The 17,551-nt window shown below is 55.8% G+C and overlaps 3 protein-coding genes across 4 annotated transcripts in view; 2 read left to right on the forward strand and 1 right to left on the reverse strand.

Moving 5' to 3' along the window:
• SPTBN4 (spectrin beta, non-erythrocytic 4) overlaps positions 1–7,846 on the reverse strand; it is a 35,712-nt gene extending 27,866 nt beyond the window's left edge. Inside the window, exons 1-11 of one of the 2 annotated variants that reach the window (XM_034438369.3) lie at positions 7,708–7,846; positions 5,792–6,021; positions 5,049–5,200; positions 4,232–4,405; positions 3,784–3,875; positions 3,456–3,536; positions 3,069–3,184; positions 1,418–1,530; positions 722–909; positions 439–556; positions 179–337 (exon numbers count right to left, since the gene is read on the reverse strand). In XM_034438369.3, the coding sequence (XP_034294260.1) occupies positions 179–337; positions 439–556; positions 722–909; positions 1,418–1,530; positions 3,069–3,184; positions 3,456–3,536; positions 3,784–3,875; positions 4,232–4,405; positions 5,049–5,200; positions 5,792–5,951 (1,353 nt within the window). In that variant the 5' untranslated portion in view covers positions 5,952–6,021; positions 7,708–7,846. Of the gene's footprint in view, positions 1–178; positions 338–438; positions 557–721; positions 910–1,417; positions 1,531–3,068; positions 3,185–3,455; positions 3,537–3,783; positions 3,876–4,231; positions 4,406–5,048; positions 5,201–5,791; positions 7,114–7,707 lie in introns of those variants that run through there. The other variant, XM_087876146.1, reaches the window with a different exon arrangement.
• Positions 7,847–7,897: 51 nt separating this feature from the next.
• Positions 7,898–12,638, forward strand: BLVRB (biliverdin reductase B). Its single transcript, XM_034438378.3, has 5 exons — positions 7,898–8,923; positions 10,678–10,839; positions 10,922–11,011; positions 11,490–11,621; positions 11,888–12,638. Exons 1-5 carry the CDS (start codon positions 8,224–8,226, stop codon positions 12,049–12,051), a joined length of 1,248 nt encoding a protein of 415 aa, XP_034294269.2. The 5' UTR covers positions 7,898–8,223; the 3' UTR covers positions 12,052–12,638.
• A 171-nt stretch (positions 12,639–12,809) lies between these two features.
• SERTAD1 (SERTA domain containing 1) lies at positions 12,810–15,036 on the forward strand. Its single transcript, XM_087876208.1, is given in 2 exon segments — positions 12,810–14,893; positions 14,896–15,036. Coding segments are annotated over 2 exon segments (678 nt in total). The 5' UTR covers positions 12,810–14,250; the 3' UTR covers positions 14,931–15,036.
• Positions 15,037–17,551: the final 2,515 nt, after the last annotated feature.

Raw genomic sequence — 17,551 nt, forward strand, 5'->3', positions numbered from 1 at the left:
ATGGAAGCCTTTCCCCCAGCTGTCCCCACCAAGGCCAGCAGCCCCCCCCCACACTTTTAGAAATGCCCCCCAGAGCTGAGCTCCATGGGACTTTCTAGTGAGGGACAGTGAAAAGGGTCAAAAGAAAGCTTCCCCCATGGGACACGTGGGCTCCCTCAGCCCAGCCCAGTCTTGCTACCTGAGAGACCAGCCGCTGGTTCTCATTCAGCCAAGTTTCCCGCATGATGGCTTTGTGGTCGAAACGTTGGGCCAGCAGCTCCAACTTCTCCTGCCGGATGAGCTCAGCGCGAAGGGCCACTTCCCGTTCATGCTCTGCCTTCTCCAGCCGTGTCCAGGCCTGGCGAGAGAGACAGAGAGAGAGGAGAGGGGAGAAGGGGAAGGGGAAGGCAGGGCCTGCCAGAGCCAAGACATGCCATCAGACTACCTGCCTCTCTTTACCTTGTTGATATCCGAGATGCTCTTGCCCTCCTTGGGGACGTAGAGCTTGCGATTGTTGGCACGGAGTTTGCTCTGGATGGAGAAAAGCAACACCTCCAGGTTCCCCTTTTCCTGAAACCTGCGGGCAAAGGCCACGGGGTCAGCCCAGTCGGGGTGGACGTCCCCACTGAGCAAGCAGGGAAGGTGGCAGCAGCAGCCTTGGGGGACACGCAGGGGCCCGAAGCATGAGCCCTGCTGGGAGACAGCGGGCCCCTCGGTGCCAAGACAGTCCCGGCAGGCTCACTTGAGGGGTTTCTCCAGGGTGCAGAAGGCGGTGAAGGCCTGCAGCTGCTGCTGGACCCCAGACAGAGAGTTGGCAAACTTCTGGTTGGTGATGAAGGGGATGGTGATCTCGATCCATTCCAGTAACTCGCTGGCCAGAGATTCATATCGCTCTATGATCTTCTCGATCTCCAGCACTTGATCCAATACCTGGATCAGGGATAGGGGAAGACTTTTGTGAAATCCTGCCATGTGCATGGCAACAAGCAGATGCCCCTGGGGCATCCACACAATTGACCCAGCCTGCCACACGGCCTTGAGCACCCCTTAATTCCTCTGCAATGGCCAGCCACTGCTGCCAATTCCTCCAGACGCCTGTTTCTGGGAGCTTCTGCCCTCCAGCCAGGCTGCCTGGCCAGATGCCAGGTCCACATGGTCCCCCAAGAGGCCCTGGCAGACCAATGGTTGCCAACAGACACTCATGTTCCTCCTGGAGCTCTCCCAAAAGCTGGACGAGGCTCCTTCCTTCCAGGGTCCACACTGAGCTGCTGAGCATGTGAAATATCCCACCCAGGCTGGAGGGTGTGTTTGTGTGGGGGGCTTCCTTGCTCTGGACCAGGAGTGCGGCCTTCGCCCTCCGCCAAGCCTCCTGAGTGCCCCCAATGCATGTGGACAGCGTGGGCCAGGTGCCACTGGGAGCCGCACCTGCCAGGCTCACCTTTCCTATCCGCTTCCCCTCCACAGCCAGCGCCTTCATCTTGGAGAAGTAGTGGTAAAAAGAAACCACGTAGGTAAGAACAGACTTCTCATCCGGATGCTCCACATTGACATCTGGGGGGAGGTGGTGGTGGTGGTGGTGGTGGTGGAGGAGGAGGAGGAGGAGGAGGAGGAGGAGGAGGAGGAGGAGGAGGTGGTGGAGGAGGAGAGAAAGTATAGCAGCTGAGGAGCCAGCCAGGAGGCAGGCCAATGTCTCCTCTCCATGGTTGGCCAACAAGGATTTGAGGGGCAGAGGCTGGGCAGGTTCAAACCCACCGTCGTCCCTGGATAGAGGCTCAGGCAGCCCCACCGCTGCCACCCCAACTAATTTGCAGGTTGTTGTGAAAAGGTAATGGATGCTGGGGAAGCGTATTCATCTCTGAGGTTTCTGAGGAACGAGTGGGCTATCACCCACTATGCGGGTCAGATCCTGGCACAGCCCCCCAGGATTAGCAGGGACAGATCAGCTCATCCCTCAGTTCTGTCTGGACGCTTTATGTGCAACGGCTCTTTGACCCTCTAAGGCCCTGCCACTGGGGGCCTGGGGTCAGCACCCCTCCCTCTGCCAGACCAAGGCGGGGCAGAACAAAAGGCCGCTGCGCCTGTCTCCCGACTTCTCTTGGTCCAAGAGATGGGCTACACCTCTTTCAGCAACCCAAGGGGCAGCTGCCAGACTTCTCTGCAAAAGGGCCCTGGAGAGGAGCCTCTTTGGCCGTTGCCTTTGAACTGGGGCATCGGGGGCTACAGAGCCTGCCGGGCAAAGAGCTCTCTTGGGGAGGCAAACTCTGGCCTGAAGGGAAAGGGAGAGGTTCCCCTCACACATATGTGCTAGTCGTTCCCAACTCTAGGGGGCAGTGCTCATCTCCGTTTCAAAGCCAAAGAGCCAGCACTGTCCGAAGACGTCTCTGTGGTCATGTGGCCGGTATGACTCAACGCCAAAGGCGCAAGGAACACTGTTAACTTCCCACCAAAGGTGGTCTCTATTTTTCTATTGGCATTTTTTACGGGCTTTAGAACTGCTAGGTTGGCAGAAGCTGGGACAAGTAACGGGAGCTCACCCCGTTATGCGGCGCTAGGGATTCGAACCGCTGAACTGCCAACCTTTCGATCGACAAGCTCAGTGTCTTAGCCACTGAGCCACCGCATCCCGTAAAAAGCAATAGTGGAAGTCTAATCCCGGCAAATCAGAAAATATTGCTTAAGAAGCCCAGATCTGGAGCCATGATGCCCAGACTGGCAGCAGGCAGGAGAGAAACCAGTTTCTCTGCCAGACTTTGACTAAGGAGCTCCTTCCCAGCCCAGTTCAAGTGCTGCAGATGGCAGGCCAACTGGGTCCTGGTGCCTGAAATCCCACCTTCTGCTCCTTTGCCACTTTCACGCTTTGGGACAAGCGTCCAGCAAGAGGGGTCTGCGCCTGTAATGGAAAGCTGGGCCTGGCAGAGCTCTGGACCTCCAACCTCCATCTCCACAGACCACCCAAATGCAACTGCCAAGAATCCTTCCCGGCTCAGAGATGCCTTCCACCTCCTGAGGCTGGGAAAGGGTTTCCTTTCTCCAAGTGTCTTGGGCAGAGAAAGCCATTTGTGCCATTTGGGGTCGATTCAGAGCCTTACCCTCGGGGTCCAGAAGTTTAGCCAGGCCCAACTGCTGCTCAGCGGTGTTGAAGGCCTGCTGGAGGTTGTAGACTGCATTGGATTTGGTCAACTTCTTGAAGTCAATGATATCTGGCCTGGGGAGGAAACAGAAGACATCCTGAGGTGCTGGGCCTCTCTAGGGTGGGACTTAGAGGGCATTCCTTCTCATGGCACTGGACCTACTCCTAGCCTGGGCCAAAATCCATGAGAAACCCTCTGTATTTTGCAGCTGGCCAACTGACAGCTCCTGCAGGAGAGGCCACCTACCCTACCCCACCCCACCCCAGTCCCTGGCTGGAGAGAATAGCCCCTGGACAGCAACCCTCCAGCCATGTTTTCTCCAGAGCCCGCTCGGAGCCCCCTCACCTGTGCTTGTGAATGAGAGCGCTGAAGGCCAGTCCATCCCGCCAGCTGGTGGTGAAGTTCTGAATGTTAACCTCGGGGTAACTGAAAAGGAGGAGGAGCCTCTTCAGAACCAGGGCGGTTTAGGATAGGGAGGTGGCCTTGTTTCCCCCTCCATGCCAGCAGGCACCTGCAGGGCCCCAGGGATCACCTGCCCACCGACAGGCTGCCTGCGCAGATCCAGGCAGGAGAGGGCCCTTCTGAGTGTGCAAGCATTTGCTCACAGCACCTTCACCTCTCGGTTGTCAGGACTCGGCCCCACAGAGACACCTGTACCTTCTTCAGAACTCACCCTGCCGTCTTCGTCTGGCACCAGAGCAAGAGGGCATCCTTGGCCGAGCGGGTCTCTCGGCTGTCTTCTGTTTCAATTTTAATCACCTGGATCTGAGAAGGGAAGCAGGGGGTCCTTTCACTCTCCTCTCTCCAAAGCTCATCTGTGTTCAGCCCCCTCCCCACCCCCGTTTTCATTTTCATGGATGACTTCCCTGACATGCCCTAGAAACCAGCCACCTCCCTCCCTCCCTCTTTTGCCCAGGATGTCCATCCTTCCCCAAACTCTCTGTGACCTGCACAGAATACCGTTCTAGGTCTTCCTGCTTCTGGAAAGCTTAGGGAGACAAGATGGTCTCCAGGTTGCTTCAGGCCTCACTTGGAAGCCTCCAGCAGCAGATGACCTCCCCAGCTGCCCAGGCATAGCCGCATCTGTCACCTCCTCTGGAAAGGTTGCCCTCTTGCTCTACCTGAAATCTCAGGATGATGGTCCAGATGAGGCCCAAGGTCAGGCGGTGGTTGCCATCCACAATGTCATGAGAACCCACATTCTCCAGGTGAACTCGCTGCTCCTTCAGGAATTGCAGGGCTTTGTCCACATTTTCCAGGGAGTGGATCCGCATTCTCCCCCGGGTGGGTTTGGGCTGCCACAGAAGCCAATCAAAATATAACTGCTCCCATCAGGGCACAGTCTAAGCACATTCAGAATTGACTAGTAAAAGTAACGTTTAAAGTTGCACAAATGTGATAAAATAAAAATAGTACTGTACTGTAAGTCACAGCACAGGTAACACTGACAGGTAGTTCTTACGACCAATTGTTTAATGACCATTCAAAGTTACAACAGACTTGAAAACAGATACTTAGAACCCATCTTCAAGGGCACAATCACATGGTCATATTTCTGGCGTTGGCAAACTAGCTTGCATTTACAACCAGTTGCAGAATTCCAGAATTTGGTTAAGAGATTTAGAACAAAACAGCCGTGTCTTCTGCCTTTACCAACCACCCTTCTCAATAACCCCTCACAGCCCTGCAGAGAGCAAGTGTGGGGCAGGGAGCATCCTGCCCAGACCCTCCCCCCTCCCCCCCTTCATTGCCTTCCCTTTCAGGGCTTAGCCCCCCTTTGGCACCGAGGCCTGAAGTTACCCAGCAAAAATCAAGGTGACTCAGACTGGCTCAAAAGTGCACCCCTCTTAACAGGAGCGACCAACCCCTCTGCCCTAAGAGGCACCTGCCTCGTCCTCTGGGGCAGTCATCCCTGAAGAAGCTGAGAGACCCCCATACCAGCTGCTCCCCAGACAGAACTTCCAGCAGCTTGGTCAGCAGGTATCCGTCTCTCAGGTCTGTATAAAGGTCGCCGATTCGGCAGGAGACCTGGCCCAGGTGGGAGTTGATCCACTTGGTGAAAGTCTTCTTCTGCACTGCATCTCGCTCATCTGGCAAAATTTGGGGGGAGGGGTGGCATTACTCCGATCTCTCATCCCACAGAGAAAGCCCCCCCTCCCCCCTCCGCAAGGACCAGAAGCACAAGGCTGAGCTTGAGGGCATCCTGCTGCCCCAGGGAGCTTTTTATTTTAATTGGCCTAAGGAACTTCTGGGGAAGGGGCCACAGCTGCAGCCATGGGGTCCTTCTCTAGGGTGGTGTTTAAACACAGAGAGATGACAGCCACAATGGGGCCAATCCCAGACCTGTCCAACATTTCCTTCTCACTCTTCCTGGGGCTAAACCTTTTATTCCCAGAGCCTCGCCCCATGGAGATTCCTGGGGCCTGGGCCAGCAATCCCTTCCCCACCTCCCCCTTGTCCGCATTTCAGGGCTCAGAACTAGGTAGGCACCCCTCCCTCACTCTGCACACTTAATGAAGATCTCTCTGAAACAAAACCCCTCCTTTTTATTTAAAAACCCATTGGCTGCACCATTTCAGAGGGAAAGCACCCTCACCCAGCTCCGTTTTGGTGCCCCTCCCTATCGGCAATATCCTTTCCCGCCCAACAGGAAGAGCCCAGGTGGAGGAGGGGAGGCTTACCCGCGAGGGCCTTGATTCGTGAGCATTCGAAGAGCTTGACGGTAGCCGTGGCCTCCTCCCAAAGCCGGGGCTGGGTGGGGTCGGTGCTCTCCCATTGGGTATTGCTGAGTTGCTGCTGGGCCTCCTGGTTATCCAGCTGAGCCGGTGCAATGTTTGCCATGTTGCTGCTTTCCTGGAAGCCCCATAAAGGGGCCACATGAACCCCTGAAACTGCACCAGCCGCCTACATACTGAGTTCAGAATTCCAAAGAAAGAATGAAAGAGAAAATGGCAGCTCTTGAAAGCGAGCACCTGTTGGGCACACCTGCTTTGCGATGCCTACACCTGGCCCAAAGACTGTGTGAGATGTCACCAACTGGGTGATTCTCTAGTGAGAATGGAGAGGGGCGGGCAGATGCCTACCTCCCCTTTCAACCAGTCCTCAGTGTAGCCAGCCAGGCAAGGCTGAGAAAAGATACAATGCAAGAGCAGGCAATTTGGTGCTTAGGCCTTTGCTGTCCCCTGGAGTAGATGAGAGGGCGGCACAGCTCATCTGTTTGAACTAGCTCTCCCTTTCCCTCAGGGTGCAACCTGGAGACCCTCAAGGCAGCTAGACTGCCCTACTAGCTGGAGGTGTATGTGTGTCCAAAACCTTCTGCATGCTGCCATGATTTGCCTCTCCTCCACTAGAAACTTGTCTGGCCCATTCAGAAGATTGGGAGTCCCTCAAGAGAAAAATCTGGGGCAGAAGCAGCTGCAGTTTAAATTATGGAGGGAGGGGGGGCTGACTCCTGAGTCGATTGTAGGAAGAGAGTGGTGGAAGGACAGAGTGTGACCCCAACAAAAGTCGCCCTCTGTGGAGCAGGCGGCTTGGAATAGATATTTATTGCTGGGAAAGACAGGCTGAAAGACAAATGATGCTGAGGGAATATCCTAAAGAGGTTAATTTAAGTGGGTGAGAGTGGGTGAATTGCGCCAGGGCAAAAGCCCTCAGGGAGACTCATAGCATCAGGCCACAGCCACATGGTATGACAGAATGATTCCCCCTCCCAATATTTAAGGCAACGTGGCTCTCCACATTCGGTGGGTTTTCACAGATGGTTTCAGGAGCCCTGGGGTGCCTGGCCATCTTAAGGAGCCGCTCAGAGAATGGGGTTCCTCGCCTCACGAGAGTCACCCATCAAGGAAGGCAGGGAAGCAGATGATGGCCAAGGATTGTGGGTGAAGCAGCTCCTTATGCCTTCTCTGATGGAACTCAGCACATGGGGCTGAGCAAAAGGCACCAACTCCCTTGCTTCGAGCCCCCAGGGCAGGTGGAGGGAGGGCTCTGGGGCAACACCCCTGTCCAGCAAGCCACCTGATCCCTTGCAGGGGAGCAAGATGGCCATCATTTACGTACCCATTTGGACACGCCAAATATGCAGCCCAAATTTTGCCAGGTTTGGGAATCTGGAGCCCAACACCGCAAGGCCGAAGGAGAGGTGCTGTTTCATCTGGTCCTTGGCAGGGAAGGAACCGGGTCCCTGGCCTTGTTTGGCTAAAAAGGGCTCAGCAAGGGAGGGGTGAAGGGCCTGGATGATACCCCCACCCCTCCCCTTCCTTCCCGGGGTTCAGAAGATCCCTCCTCAGCCCTTCAGCAGCCGCCATAGGCTTCCAAAGGATTCTGCCCCACGGAGGCAAGAGCGACCTTTCTGCTCCTCCCCCGCCCTGGGGAATGGGTCTGCTGCGGGGACGGCTGGCCCCGAAGGGCGGCCGGAGCCGGGGGTCATCTGCTTTGCGTCCCGACTCTCGGCCTGCTCCCTCCCCTCCCGAGAGGCTTCCGGAGAACCGGCTCCGGCTCTTCTCCACCTCACTCCCGTTCCTGGACTTGTGGTCGGAGCCCCTGGGGGGCCCTCGGGCCTCCTCCCCGAGCGCAGCCGCAACCGGGCCAACCTCACCTGAACACCGGTGACTTGCGAGGCCTCATCCCTCCCCGCAGCGGCTAGATGCTGCTGGCGGGCGCTCTCGTCAATGAGCGCAGGAGCAAAGCGGAGCCGAGCCGGCCGGCGGGGCCGCTACGCCGATCTCGCTATAGCCGTCCTGGCCGAGCAGCCAATCCAGGAGCGCCGCTCAGCCCCTCCCCGAAAGCCGGCGAGCCCCCCTCCAGCAGCAGCCGCGCCCGCTGCAAGGGGGGCTTTCCAGGAGCGGCGGCCCGCCTTTCTGGCGCCGCTCAGCAGCCCCGGAGCACGCGGTCCGGCAGCCCGCGGCCGCCGGAGAGCTGCCCGGGCGGGTCTGCGGCAGCAGGCGGGAGCGATCCGGGTCACCTTGCGCCCGCCCTTGGCCTCCTTCCCCCCGGCCGGCCGCTTCTCGACGCGAGCCGCGGCTGCTGGTTGGAGCGAGGGGAAGCGCAGCGTTGGGCTCCCGCGGCTGCGCGGCTGCGGCGGAAAGAACCGGAGCAACGCCCGGCAGCTTGGATGGTGAGAAGGCAGCGGCTGCTCTCGCCGGTAACTGAGCCGACCACGCCAAATCGGAGGAAGCGCGACGGAGGGCCCCGCATGGCTGAGCCGCGCCTTTGGACAGGGAGCGGAGCCGGCTCGCGCGAAAGGACGACGGCAGAGCCTGGCAGCTTTTCTCTGCCGGCTGGGCTCCGGGTAAGGCCCCTCCTCTCCCCTTTCCGCGCTGCCCTCTTTTGCCAAACCCCGGGCCGGGCTGGGCCGGCCAGGAATTCCCAGGAAGGCGACCCGACCGAGGAGGCTCAGACTGGATCCCGCGGCTTGCCCTGCGCATCAACCGCTCCCGCCCCTTTCGAGACGGTCGCCCAGGGCCGGCGAGCGGCTCTCCCGAGAGCCTGGGGAGGGGAGGCAGACGCGCCGGCGGAGGGGGCGGCCTTCGGTTGCTCGTTCTGCTGCGAGCCCGCGGGGCTCGAGCCCCTGGCTGCGGTCCTCGGGGAGAACCGAAGCGGCGAGGCGCCGCCTTCCGCTGCTCCTGCCTCTCTGGGCGGAGCTCCAGGCGGAAAGGCTTGCTTTGGCCCTGGGCTGGAGCGGCGAGGAGGCGACGGCATGGAGGGAAGCTGCGCGCCCGGAGGCCCGGCTGCAGCAGCCTGCAAGAAAATCGCCATCTTCGGCGCCACCGGCATGACTGGCCTGGCCACCCTGGCGCAAGCCCTGGAGGCGGGTGAGGCAGGGCAGCGGGCGTCGGCCCGGGGGGCAGAGCAAACGGGGGACTCGCGAAGGGCCGCGTCGTCCACCCCGGCTGCGAAAGGACGCGCTCTGGACACGGCTGCTTCCCCAGAGAAGCACCGCAGCGGCTGACAATTGGGGTGGGTGGGTGGGTTGCGAGCGAGAACCGAAGGAGGAGCGCCTTGCACCCGGGGGCTGCTGTGTGTTGTTTGTTTGCGAAGTGGGGTTGGTCAAGATTCAAGGCTTCCGGATCAAGGATGCCTTTCCCCAGTTGGCGCTGCACCTGCAAGTTATCCCATGGTGCTGGTGCTACCACTGAGTCCATAATCCATAGTGTAGTTTCGGGAAATGGGATCTTGGTGTAGCAGGTGATGCCACCAGACATGAACCCCAAAGCAGCCCTGGTCGTGTTCCAGTCTGCTTGGCAGGCTGAAGTGGCCGGGGCTGGCTAGGCGCTTGGGACGCTATCACAAGTCGCCTGGCATTCCCCGCCCCCCTGCTTGCCCTGTGCTGTGCAGTGATAAGGAGGAGAGTTTGGGGCCAGCCCTGCAGGGACTTTCTGGCTTCTTGGGGAGTTGAGCTAATTCTAGAGGCTGTTCTGCCCCCACTTTTCCTCCAGCCAAGGGGTGGGGTGGGTGCTAGTCCACCTCTGCTGGGGACACATATTGCTGGTGTTCCCACCCCCCCTTTTGCAAGACAGACAGGAGAGGGGCGGAGCAAAGCTTGCTGCAATTGATGTTTTGGATAAGAAAGTGAAAAGGGCTCCCCAGTGCCCCTCTGGATGAGCACTGCAGCCATAACTGGGGCGGGGGGGCTCTGGGCTGGTCAACCCAGGTGGGGAGAGTTGGTGGATTGTAGGATTAGGCCTGGCCGTCCGGCTGCTTCTGAGTTTGAAGATATAAAGGTCCTTTGCGTGGGCCGTTTGTGATGCCATGGAAGGGGGAAAGGAAGCTTCAATGCCATGGGGGGGGGAGGCTTCGATTACATTTAAGTGGGGCTGAGCCTGAGCTGCCTAGAGGAGGTTGGTCCTGTACTTTCAAACTTGGCACAGAGGCAGGGAAAAATGCCAGAATTGCCCAAAGCAGCGCAGGTTAATTTTCAAAGGGAAAAAAATCCACAACAAGGGAATTAGTTGGAATGGCCCATTTAAAGGTAGTAAGTGGCATAAAATACCTTTCACTGGCTGAACATATAAAAACCCTAAAGAAGGCTGGTGTGCTTGAAAAGAAGGCTTTAGAGGAGAATGATCTAAAAAAGAATGGTTTACCACACAAAAAATTGTAATACAAAAAATTCTGCCAGGCTAAACAGGTTTAGCGATTCCTCTGTAATTTTTTTCTTAAATATGTGAACAAGCCAAGAAAAAATTTACCTAAAGTTATTTTAAAAAGACAAACCATTTAACGTTGAACAACCTGAGGAGACAATTAAACGTTAAAGGGAATAGACAGTCTTGCAGAAAGAGGACTGTAGCCAAGGAAAACCGGCACCAAAATCCTTTCCTTCTTCCCTTCTGTCCATAGAGATGGCCAGAGTAGAAGGACAGGTGAGAGCACTGGCCAGGAGTGGGGGGGGGAGCAGAAATTCCTCCTCTGAAGTCTCCCTCCCCCCACCCCATTGCTAACCCATTCAGGGCAAAGGGCTGAAGCCGCCTTCACCAGCCTGCTCTGAGGTTTCCTTTGCTACTCCCTCCAAGAGCTTGGGGGGGGAGGATGCCTTGACCAGCTGTTTTCTCTTCCCCCTTGCCAGGCTACCAGGTGACAGTGCTAGTACGGGATCCTGTCCGGCTGCCCCCTGACCTCCAGCCAGCACAAGTGGTGGTGGGAGATGTGCTGAACCGGGCAGACGTCGATCGAGCCGTGAGGGGGCAGGATGCCGTGATCATCATCTTGGGCACCCGCAATGACCTCAGTAAGAACGGTTGTACTTCCTCCCCAGCGTCTCCCTCTTCTGAGGCTTTGGGCTCATGTGAGTTTCCTTCTCTGCCTCTCAGGTCCCACCACCATGATGTCTGAAGGCACCCGGAACATCGTGGCAGCCATGAAGTCCTGCGGCATCAGCAAAGTGGTAGCCTGTCTCTCAGGTAGGCGTCCCATAAAAAGCCTGGAGGTCATGTGCTCCTGCCTCCTGGACAGGATCTCCAGCTGAGCAAAGGGTCAGAAGCCCCACCCCCGGCCATGTGTCTGCCAGCCCTGGGTTTCCTTGGGGAAAAGAACTGCCTTGGGGGTCTCCGGGAATTAAGAGAATGGAGAAATGGTTCCACTGGCCGGGCAGTTGGAGGTCTTGGAGGTTGGAAAGAAGTGAATGTCAGTGGGATGTTGGCCCCACCTCTGCTCTTCTCCAGACCAAATAGGAGAGGGGGCCTCACGGGGCCCCAAGGGGTGTGCAGAGCTGCCTCGGATTCCTGCAGGGGGGGTTGCCTTCCTTGGTCTCCACAGCCCTTTCCTTCTCAGCGTTCATCTAGGGGTGTTGAGGTTTCCAAGGCTCTTGGACGCTCTCCCCCTCTCCCCGCAAAGAGGTGGGCTGGGTTGACTTGGCCCGGGGCTGTCGGTTTCTTGTAGCTTTCCTGATGTGGGACCTGGACAAAGTTCCTGCCAGGCTGCAGCCAGTGACCGAAGACCACATCAGGATGCAGCAGATCCTGAAGGAGTCAGGCCTGGACTGCATCTATGTCATGCCACCCCACATTGCAGGTGTGTCCTAGGCAGAGATCTGGGTGGTGGGGGCACAGTGGCCGGCAACTGGCAGGTCAATCTGGGTGCAGGAAGAGTGTGAGGTAGTCAGCAAAATCATGCACAAAAAACATTTTCCACCAGTGGTATCACCCGGAACCCCCTAATGGAGAAATGTGCCCCATTTCCAGTGCTATTTCTCAGCTGGGGCTGAGCCAGGTGCTGCATGGCTGGCCCAGTTGGGCTTTGCATGCGGTTTCTGGCAATGGGTGTTCTTCCTCCTGCAGGTGACCAGCCCCTCACCGGCAACTACACTGTAACCGTGAACACTTCAAGTGGTGCCCGAGTCATCTCAAAGCATGACCTGGGGCACTTCTTTCTCAAGTGCCTGACCACATCGGAGTATGATGGGAAAAACGTCTACCTCTCCAGGCATTATTCCAAGGAATGACTCCCCTCCTCAAAAGGCTGGAAATCGCTGCCTCAGATGCATTCCCCCTCCGCCCCTTGTGCTAATGAGAGCCCCCCCTCACTTGAAGGCCAGTCCCTGCGCGCCGAGATGCCCCTGAATCCAAACACAGCTGTGCGGGCTCTGGCCCCCGTCTGGGCCGGTGCTCTGCAGCTTCTTTCCCATGGCAGAACAACAAAGAGCCCTTTTTGCTATGCCGAGGAAAGCCCTTGCGCAGAACAAATGATTTAGGGTCTGCCGCTTGAGCAGGGGTTGGACTGGAAGACCTCAAAGGTCTCTTCCAAACCTATGATTCTACGTTCTAAGTGGAAGGCAGCAGCCAAGCCCCTTCTATCAGCAGAGAGGAGGTTGGATGCGGAGGCCACCTGGAAAATTAGGTATCCAGCTGTAAACAAACCCATCAGAAGTAGTAAAAGGTTGGACGGCAAGTAACTGAATATCCCCAGGTTAATGCTAACCTTCCTCCTGTGTTGTTAAGAAACCTTAATTCATGTTGATGCTTGCAAAGTACTGTGCAGCTTGAAAGCATACAAAGCATAAGCAGCTAATCAAATAAATACTGAACTATTTGGATGGTAATGTGATTACTGGGATCTAATTAAGAACTGACTTGGAAGGAGTTTTCAATAATTACTTGTCCTGAACCATCAATTCTTCGTGTTGTGGTTAAAAGACAAAAGAGTGAGGTTCTTGCTCCCTGCTGGTGGTCCTAAAGAGGGATTACAGATCGGGCCTGCACATAAATGTCAAGGGAATAAACACGGATGGGCATTTAGTGGCCACACTGGAAGTCGGGGGGCAATAACTCCGCTGCTTTTCATGCAGGGAAACATGAAAAACCAGGATTTCATGAATAGTAAAATAGAAGACTGAGCTAGTCGTCACACCGATTCAATTAAAAATAGTCATGACTACGATTTATTGCATAAACCATGATTATACGGATTCATATAACACAACAGCCAGTTTGGTGCAGCAGTGAACGTGCTGAACTAGCAACCGGGAGGTGTGAGTTCTAACCCTCCCTTTAGCCCTGACTGGGCTGGTCCTTGTCTCTCAGCCACCCCACCTCGCAGGGTTGTTGTGATGAGGAAAAGAGGCACGAGCGTTAGGCGTCTTCGCTGCCCTTCACTTGACCAAACCTTTTAAACAGCGGGAGTGCTTTTGAAACCCTCCCCTGACGCTTCTTCCGAGGAGGTGGGCGTTTCGTTCTCCGCCAGGGGGACCACGGACCTCTCTCGGGTCAATCGCACGGCTTCAGCCCGGCGCCTCCAAGGTCGGAACAGGCACGCCAGGAGACAAAGCTGCAAACGCCGCCTCTAGGGGTCGCCCTTCCCCGGCTCTGCGGCAGCGCCTCCTACCGGGCAGACTCCGGGACCGCTCCCTGCCCAGCCAATCAGCGCGCGGCTGCTTCCTTTTCTTCCGCCCGCCTACTCTATGGAGATGAGGCGTTCGTGAGAGCGCTCCCATTGGTCGCGATAGCTTCCTCCGCCCACGCAGGGCGCCCCGAGCGGTCCTCTCATCGAATCGGAGAGATTCGCCTGGAACGCGGGGGTGGGGGGGGGCGGCGTACCGGCCGCTGATTGGCCTCTGAGCAGCCGGGTAGGTGAAAGCGGGTCCCGGGGATCCCCGCCGGGTCTGGGCGGGGAGGCGCCCCCGTAGTGGACGGGCAGGACAGGCTCCTCAGCTGCGCGCCTTCCCCGCCTGCGCGCTTCTCCCGGAGGTGCCGAACTTTCCGGCCAGCGGCGCAACGGAGCCGGGGGACGGTGGGAAGGAAGCGCTTGGCCGCCGCGCGGAGGAGACGGGCAGTCCGGCTCCAGGGGCTCCGTCACCGCGGGGTGAGACGAGCCGGCCAGGTGAGCCCCCACCGCCTCGCCTCGCCTCGCCTCACCCGCCGCCCGGCCTCCCTGGGGCCGCCCAGCAAGGCGAGTTAAGTAAAGGAGGGAGAAGAAATCCGGAACCCCCCCCCGCCTCCCCTTGCTTGGTTCTCTGGGGAGGTTTCCGCTTCTGTAGCACTGAAGTAGCCGCCTGAAATCCTGGCTCTGTCTGCGCTCTGGCCTCCTTGGCAAGGCTGCCCCCCCCCCCTGGAGCCACCGCCTAGGCCTGGCCGGGCTTGGCACTTGGCATATCTGAGCGCTCCCCTTCTGCTCCTTTCCAGAAATCGGCTGATGACAGGCCGCCATGAAGCGACAGTGGGCCGAAGAGGAGGCCCAGCCTGCAGCAGCCCCGCCATGCAGCTCTCTCTTCAGCCTGTCGGTCTCCAAGCTCCACCAAAGCCTGCGCATTGTAGAGCCCAACCTCTGGCACCTAGTGCTGGTGGCCAACACGCTCCGTCGCTTCCAGGGGGAGTTGCAGCCAAGACCTGCCCCTATTCTCCAGGCTGCTTTAGGCCAGGAGGACCCTTCTGAGGGCAGCTCGATACCCAGTGCCCCGGCCTGCAACCTGTCAGAGCCCAGCTGGAGCCTGATGTCACCCCCTTCCCTCTCCCCGCCCATGGGCAACCTCCTCCTTTCCGATGGGGTCTCCTCTGCCTTCCTGGACTTTTTGGAGGACTCGAGTGATGTTGCTCAGCCCCAAAAGCCCCTGCTGTCTTTGTTCAGCCCTGAGGCTGAATGGATTCCCCACACCTGCCCTTCTAGGACTCTGGAGCTTCCGAGCCCTGGCGGCTACCTTCTGGAAGATAGCCTGGAGTTTGTCTTGGAGGACATTGACATCTCCATGTTTGACTGCGATCTGTGGCTGCCCATCAGCCTCCCCAACTTCAAGGAGGCCTTCTGTTCACCTGGGGAGCAGGTGCCAGGTCTGGCAGACCATCTTGACTGTCTCAAGATGTGCTTGTGGGAGTGCAGGAACTTATTTGATGTTTTTTACTTCTGGCTGTTCACCGCCCTGAGTCCTTCGGGAGAAGGGCAGTACATAAATTTAAATATTAAATTAAATTAACTATGAGGGCACCGTCAAAGGAAATTGTGGTCCCTGGTTGCCTGCTGAAAATGGGAGTTGATAATCTCAGGGAAAGAGCCTCTGCCACAGAGAACGAAGTCTTAATTGCATCTTCCCAATTCCTCACACAGCTACCTCTTTGGAAGCTTTCTCAAAAAAAAGTGACCAACTTTAAATAATTTGGGTACTCTACTTGCCATCTTCAATTTCAGTCACAATGTAGGCTACAGCAAAGTTCTGCAGTGGCCTAAAGCGCCTGTTCTGGAGCTCAGCCGGGAACTTTACTTGCACAAAGGGCTAGATCTGTCTTATTTGGAGGGCATGCCAGGACTTTGATTTTGGGATCCAGACTGCCTGCTTTTGAGAGCGAGCGTTTACCCGAATCTTCTCCAGAATGGTACCTCTGTTTTCCCTCTCCTGGTGAACCCTCCTGATCTGCCTGGGTTGGGGAGCTTCACCGGGCTGGTCTCTTTATGTGAGTAGAGAGAACACGACTCCCACATGTTGAGCAGTCAAGAGTGGTGAGAGAGTAATTTATATGAGCATCAAGTACTAAAAAAAGTGAAAAAGCTGCATCCTGTTAAATTACTTGAAAGAATTCAACACTTTCATGTTGGAATTGCATATATTCTATGTATTTGAGAAGGAGGGACATGAAGAGGGTCTTTGCTGGTACAGGGTCTTCTTGTTTCCTTCCCCCAAGGCCCAAGAGCCTCTTGACCAAGCACACCCAGCTGCTGCTTTCCCCTCTTGTCTTGACTGCAATGGCAGCAGTCCCTCCCTGGGCTGGATGGCACCTTTTTTAGGGAGCAGGTTAGCATTCCGATCTGCACTGGATAACTCCTCATTTGGTGCTGGAAGAGGAAGACAAGCTCCCTGATGGATGTCCTGAGGAGGCAGAACAGTGAGGGAGAGTTTGTGGGACAAGGTGGGGGCTTCTGTGAGGGGTGGGCTTGGAAGGTGAGCCAGTACATAGGTCGGCTGCAGGTTGCAGCCCCTGCGCAGAGACCCAAAGTAATTGCTGGAATGGAGAGAAACTCCAGGATAGGGAGGTTCATGCAGAGGACAAATTCTGAATGGATTTGGCACCAATTTAAGGCAAAGAATGTAGAACTATTGGGTTGGCTCAAGGGGGGCCCATCTAGTCCCAACAGTTTTTCTTCCTCAGTGACAACCCAACTATGAATGAAAAAAGGAGAGGATGATCTGGGTTTGCTCGGCAGCCTGATCTCCTCCTCCTGCTGCTCATGGAGATTCTAGCCTGCTTGTCTTCCCATAAGTCTTAAGAGCCTTGGTGGCGCAGCAGATTAAAGTGCTGTTAAGTAGCACCAGCTGCCTGCAATTACTACAAGTTCAAATCTCACCAGACTCAAGGTTGACTCAGCCTTCCATCCTTCCGAGGTAGGTAAAATGAGGACCCGGATTGTGGGGGCAATAAGCTGACTTTGTATAAAAAAGAACACCGCTTAGGGGGGGCCGAAAGCCTACTAAGCAGGTATATGCAAAAGTATGAAGGCTATTGCTTAACGCATTATAAGCCGCCCTGAGTCTCCGGAGAAGGGCGGCATATAAAATCGAACCAATAAATAAAACAATAAATAAATACATAATTGGTGTTATAAATCCATCTTTAAATTTTCTAAGAAAGTGGCTGTTCCCAACCTTGCAGTGGAATTCATGGTGGTTACAGCTGAACAATACATAAATTATGTTTTGACTAGTTACTTGTTTAGTGACGCAGCTACAGAAGTTCACATAAGGCCAGCCTGTCTCACTTTATCTTGCTCTGTGAATCAGACTGATATTAAGAATGTAGCAAAGAAAGGGTGGGCTTTCCCTTTTGCCCCTTCTGAAGCCTTCCCAAGAGGTTCTTAACCTTGGGACTATCTGCATTCCTTGGCCCTTTTTTGCAAGTTACAAATGTCTGTGTTTACATTTAAATGTATACTAAGGCTGACCCAATCTGCTTTTTAAACACTTTTTGCGTAAAAAACTTTATATTCTATGTGGGTTACCAAAAGTCATTTGATTGTGGCAGAGGTTTGATAAGCAAATAGATAATAAGGAAAAGAAAAATAAAAACCTCTGGAGGAAGAGGGTAGAACATCTATGAAGATTCTCAATCATCCAGGTTAGGATTGTCCCAAAGGTGCTTTTTCCAAAAGGCAACTGGACTTTCTTCATTTTTTTCCTCAAAAAAGTTTCACTTTTAAGAAGCTTCATCAGTTCAACTTCTTGGAACAGAAGCAAACCATTTTCAAAGAGAAAAAAAACCAAGAAAGTCCCATTTCTTTTTGGAAAGGGCATCTTTGGGACAAGAGGGTAGGACAGAAAATGATACTGGTTCTCAGTGTGTGCCTGCAAGGGGACGTTTTCCAGTCTCGCCCAACTGCTATAACAGAGATGGCTAACCTTTTTGCCATCGCATGCCAAAAGCGGGGGAGCATGGGGGGGTTACACGCATGTGTGCCCATACCCATAATTCAATGCCCCCCATGTCCCGCCCACATCCCCCTGCTTTTGGCACACAATGGCAAAA

The sequence above is a fragment of the Pantherophis guttatus genome, chromosome 10 (genome assembly GCF_059756535.1).
Source record: "Pantherophis guttatus breed Tessera chromosome 10, ASM5975653v1, whole genome shotgun sequence".
NCBI classification, from domain to species: Eukaryota; Metazoa; Chordata; class Lepidosauria; order Squamata; family Colubridae; genus Pantherophis; species Pantherophis guttatus.

Excerpts from the sequence above, each read along its gene's own strand:
- BLVRB (XM_034438378.3), top strand. The coding sequence starts at position 8,224 with ATGGTGAGAAGGCAGCGGCTGCTCTCGCCGGTAACTGAGCCGACCACG. Across the intron at positions 8,924-10,677 it reads GGCGCAAGCCCTGGAGGCGG|GCTACCAGGTGACAGTGCTA; the intron begins GTGAGGCAGGGC and ends CCCCCTTGCCAG. Across the intron at positions 11,012-11,489 it reads AGTGGTAGCCTGTCTCTCAG|CTTTCCTGATGTGGGACCTG; the intron begins GTAGGCGTCCCA and ends GGTTTCTTGTAG.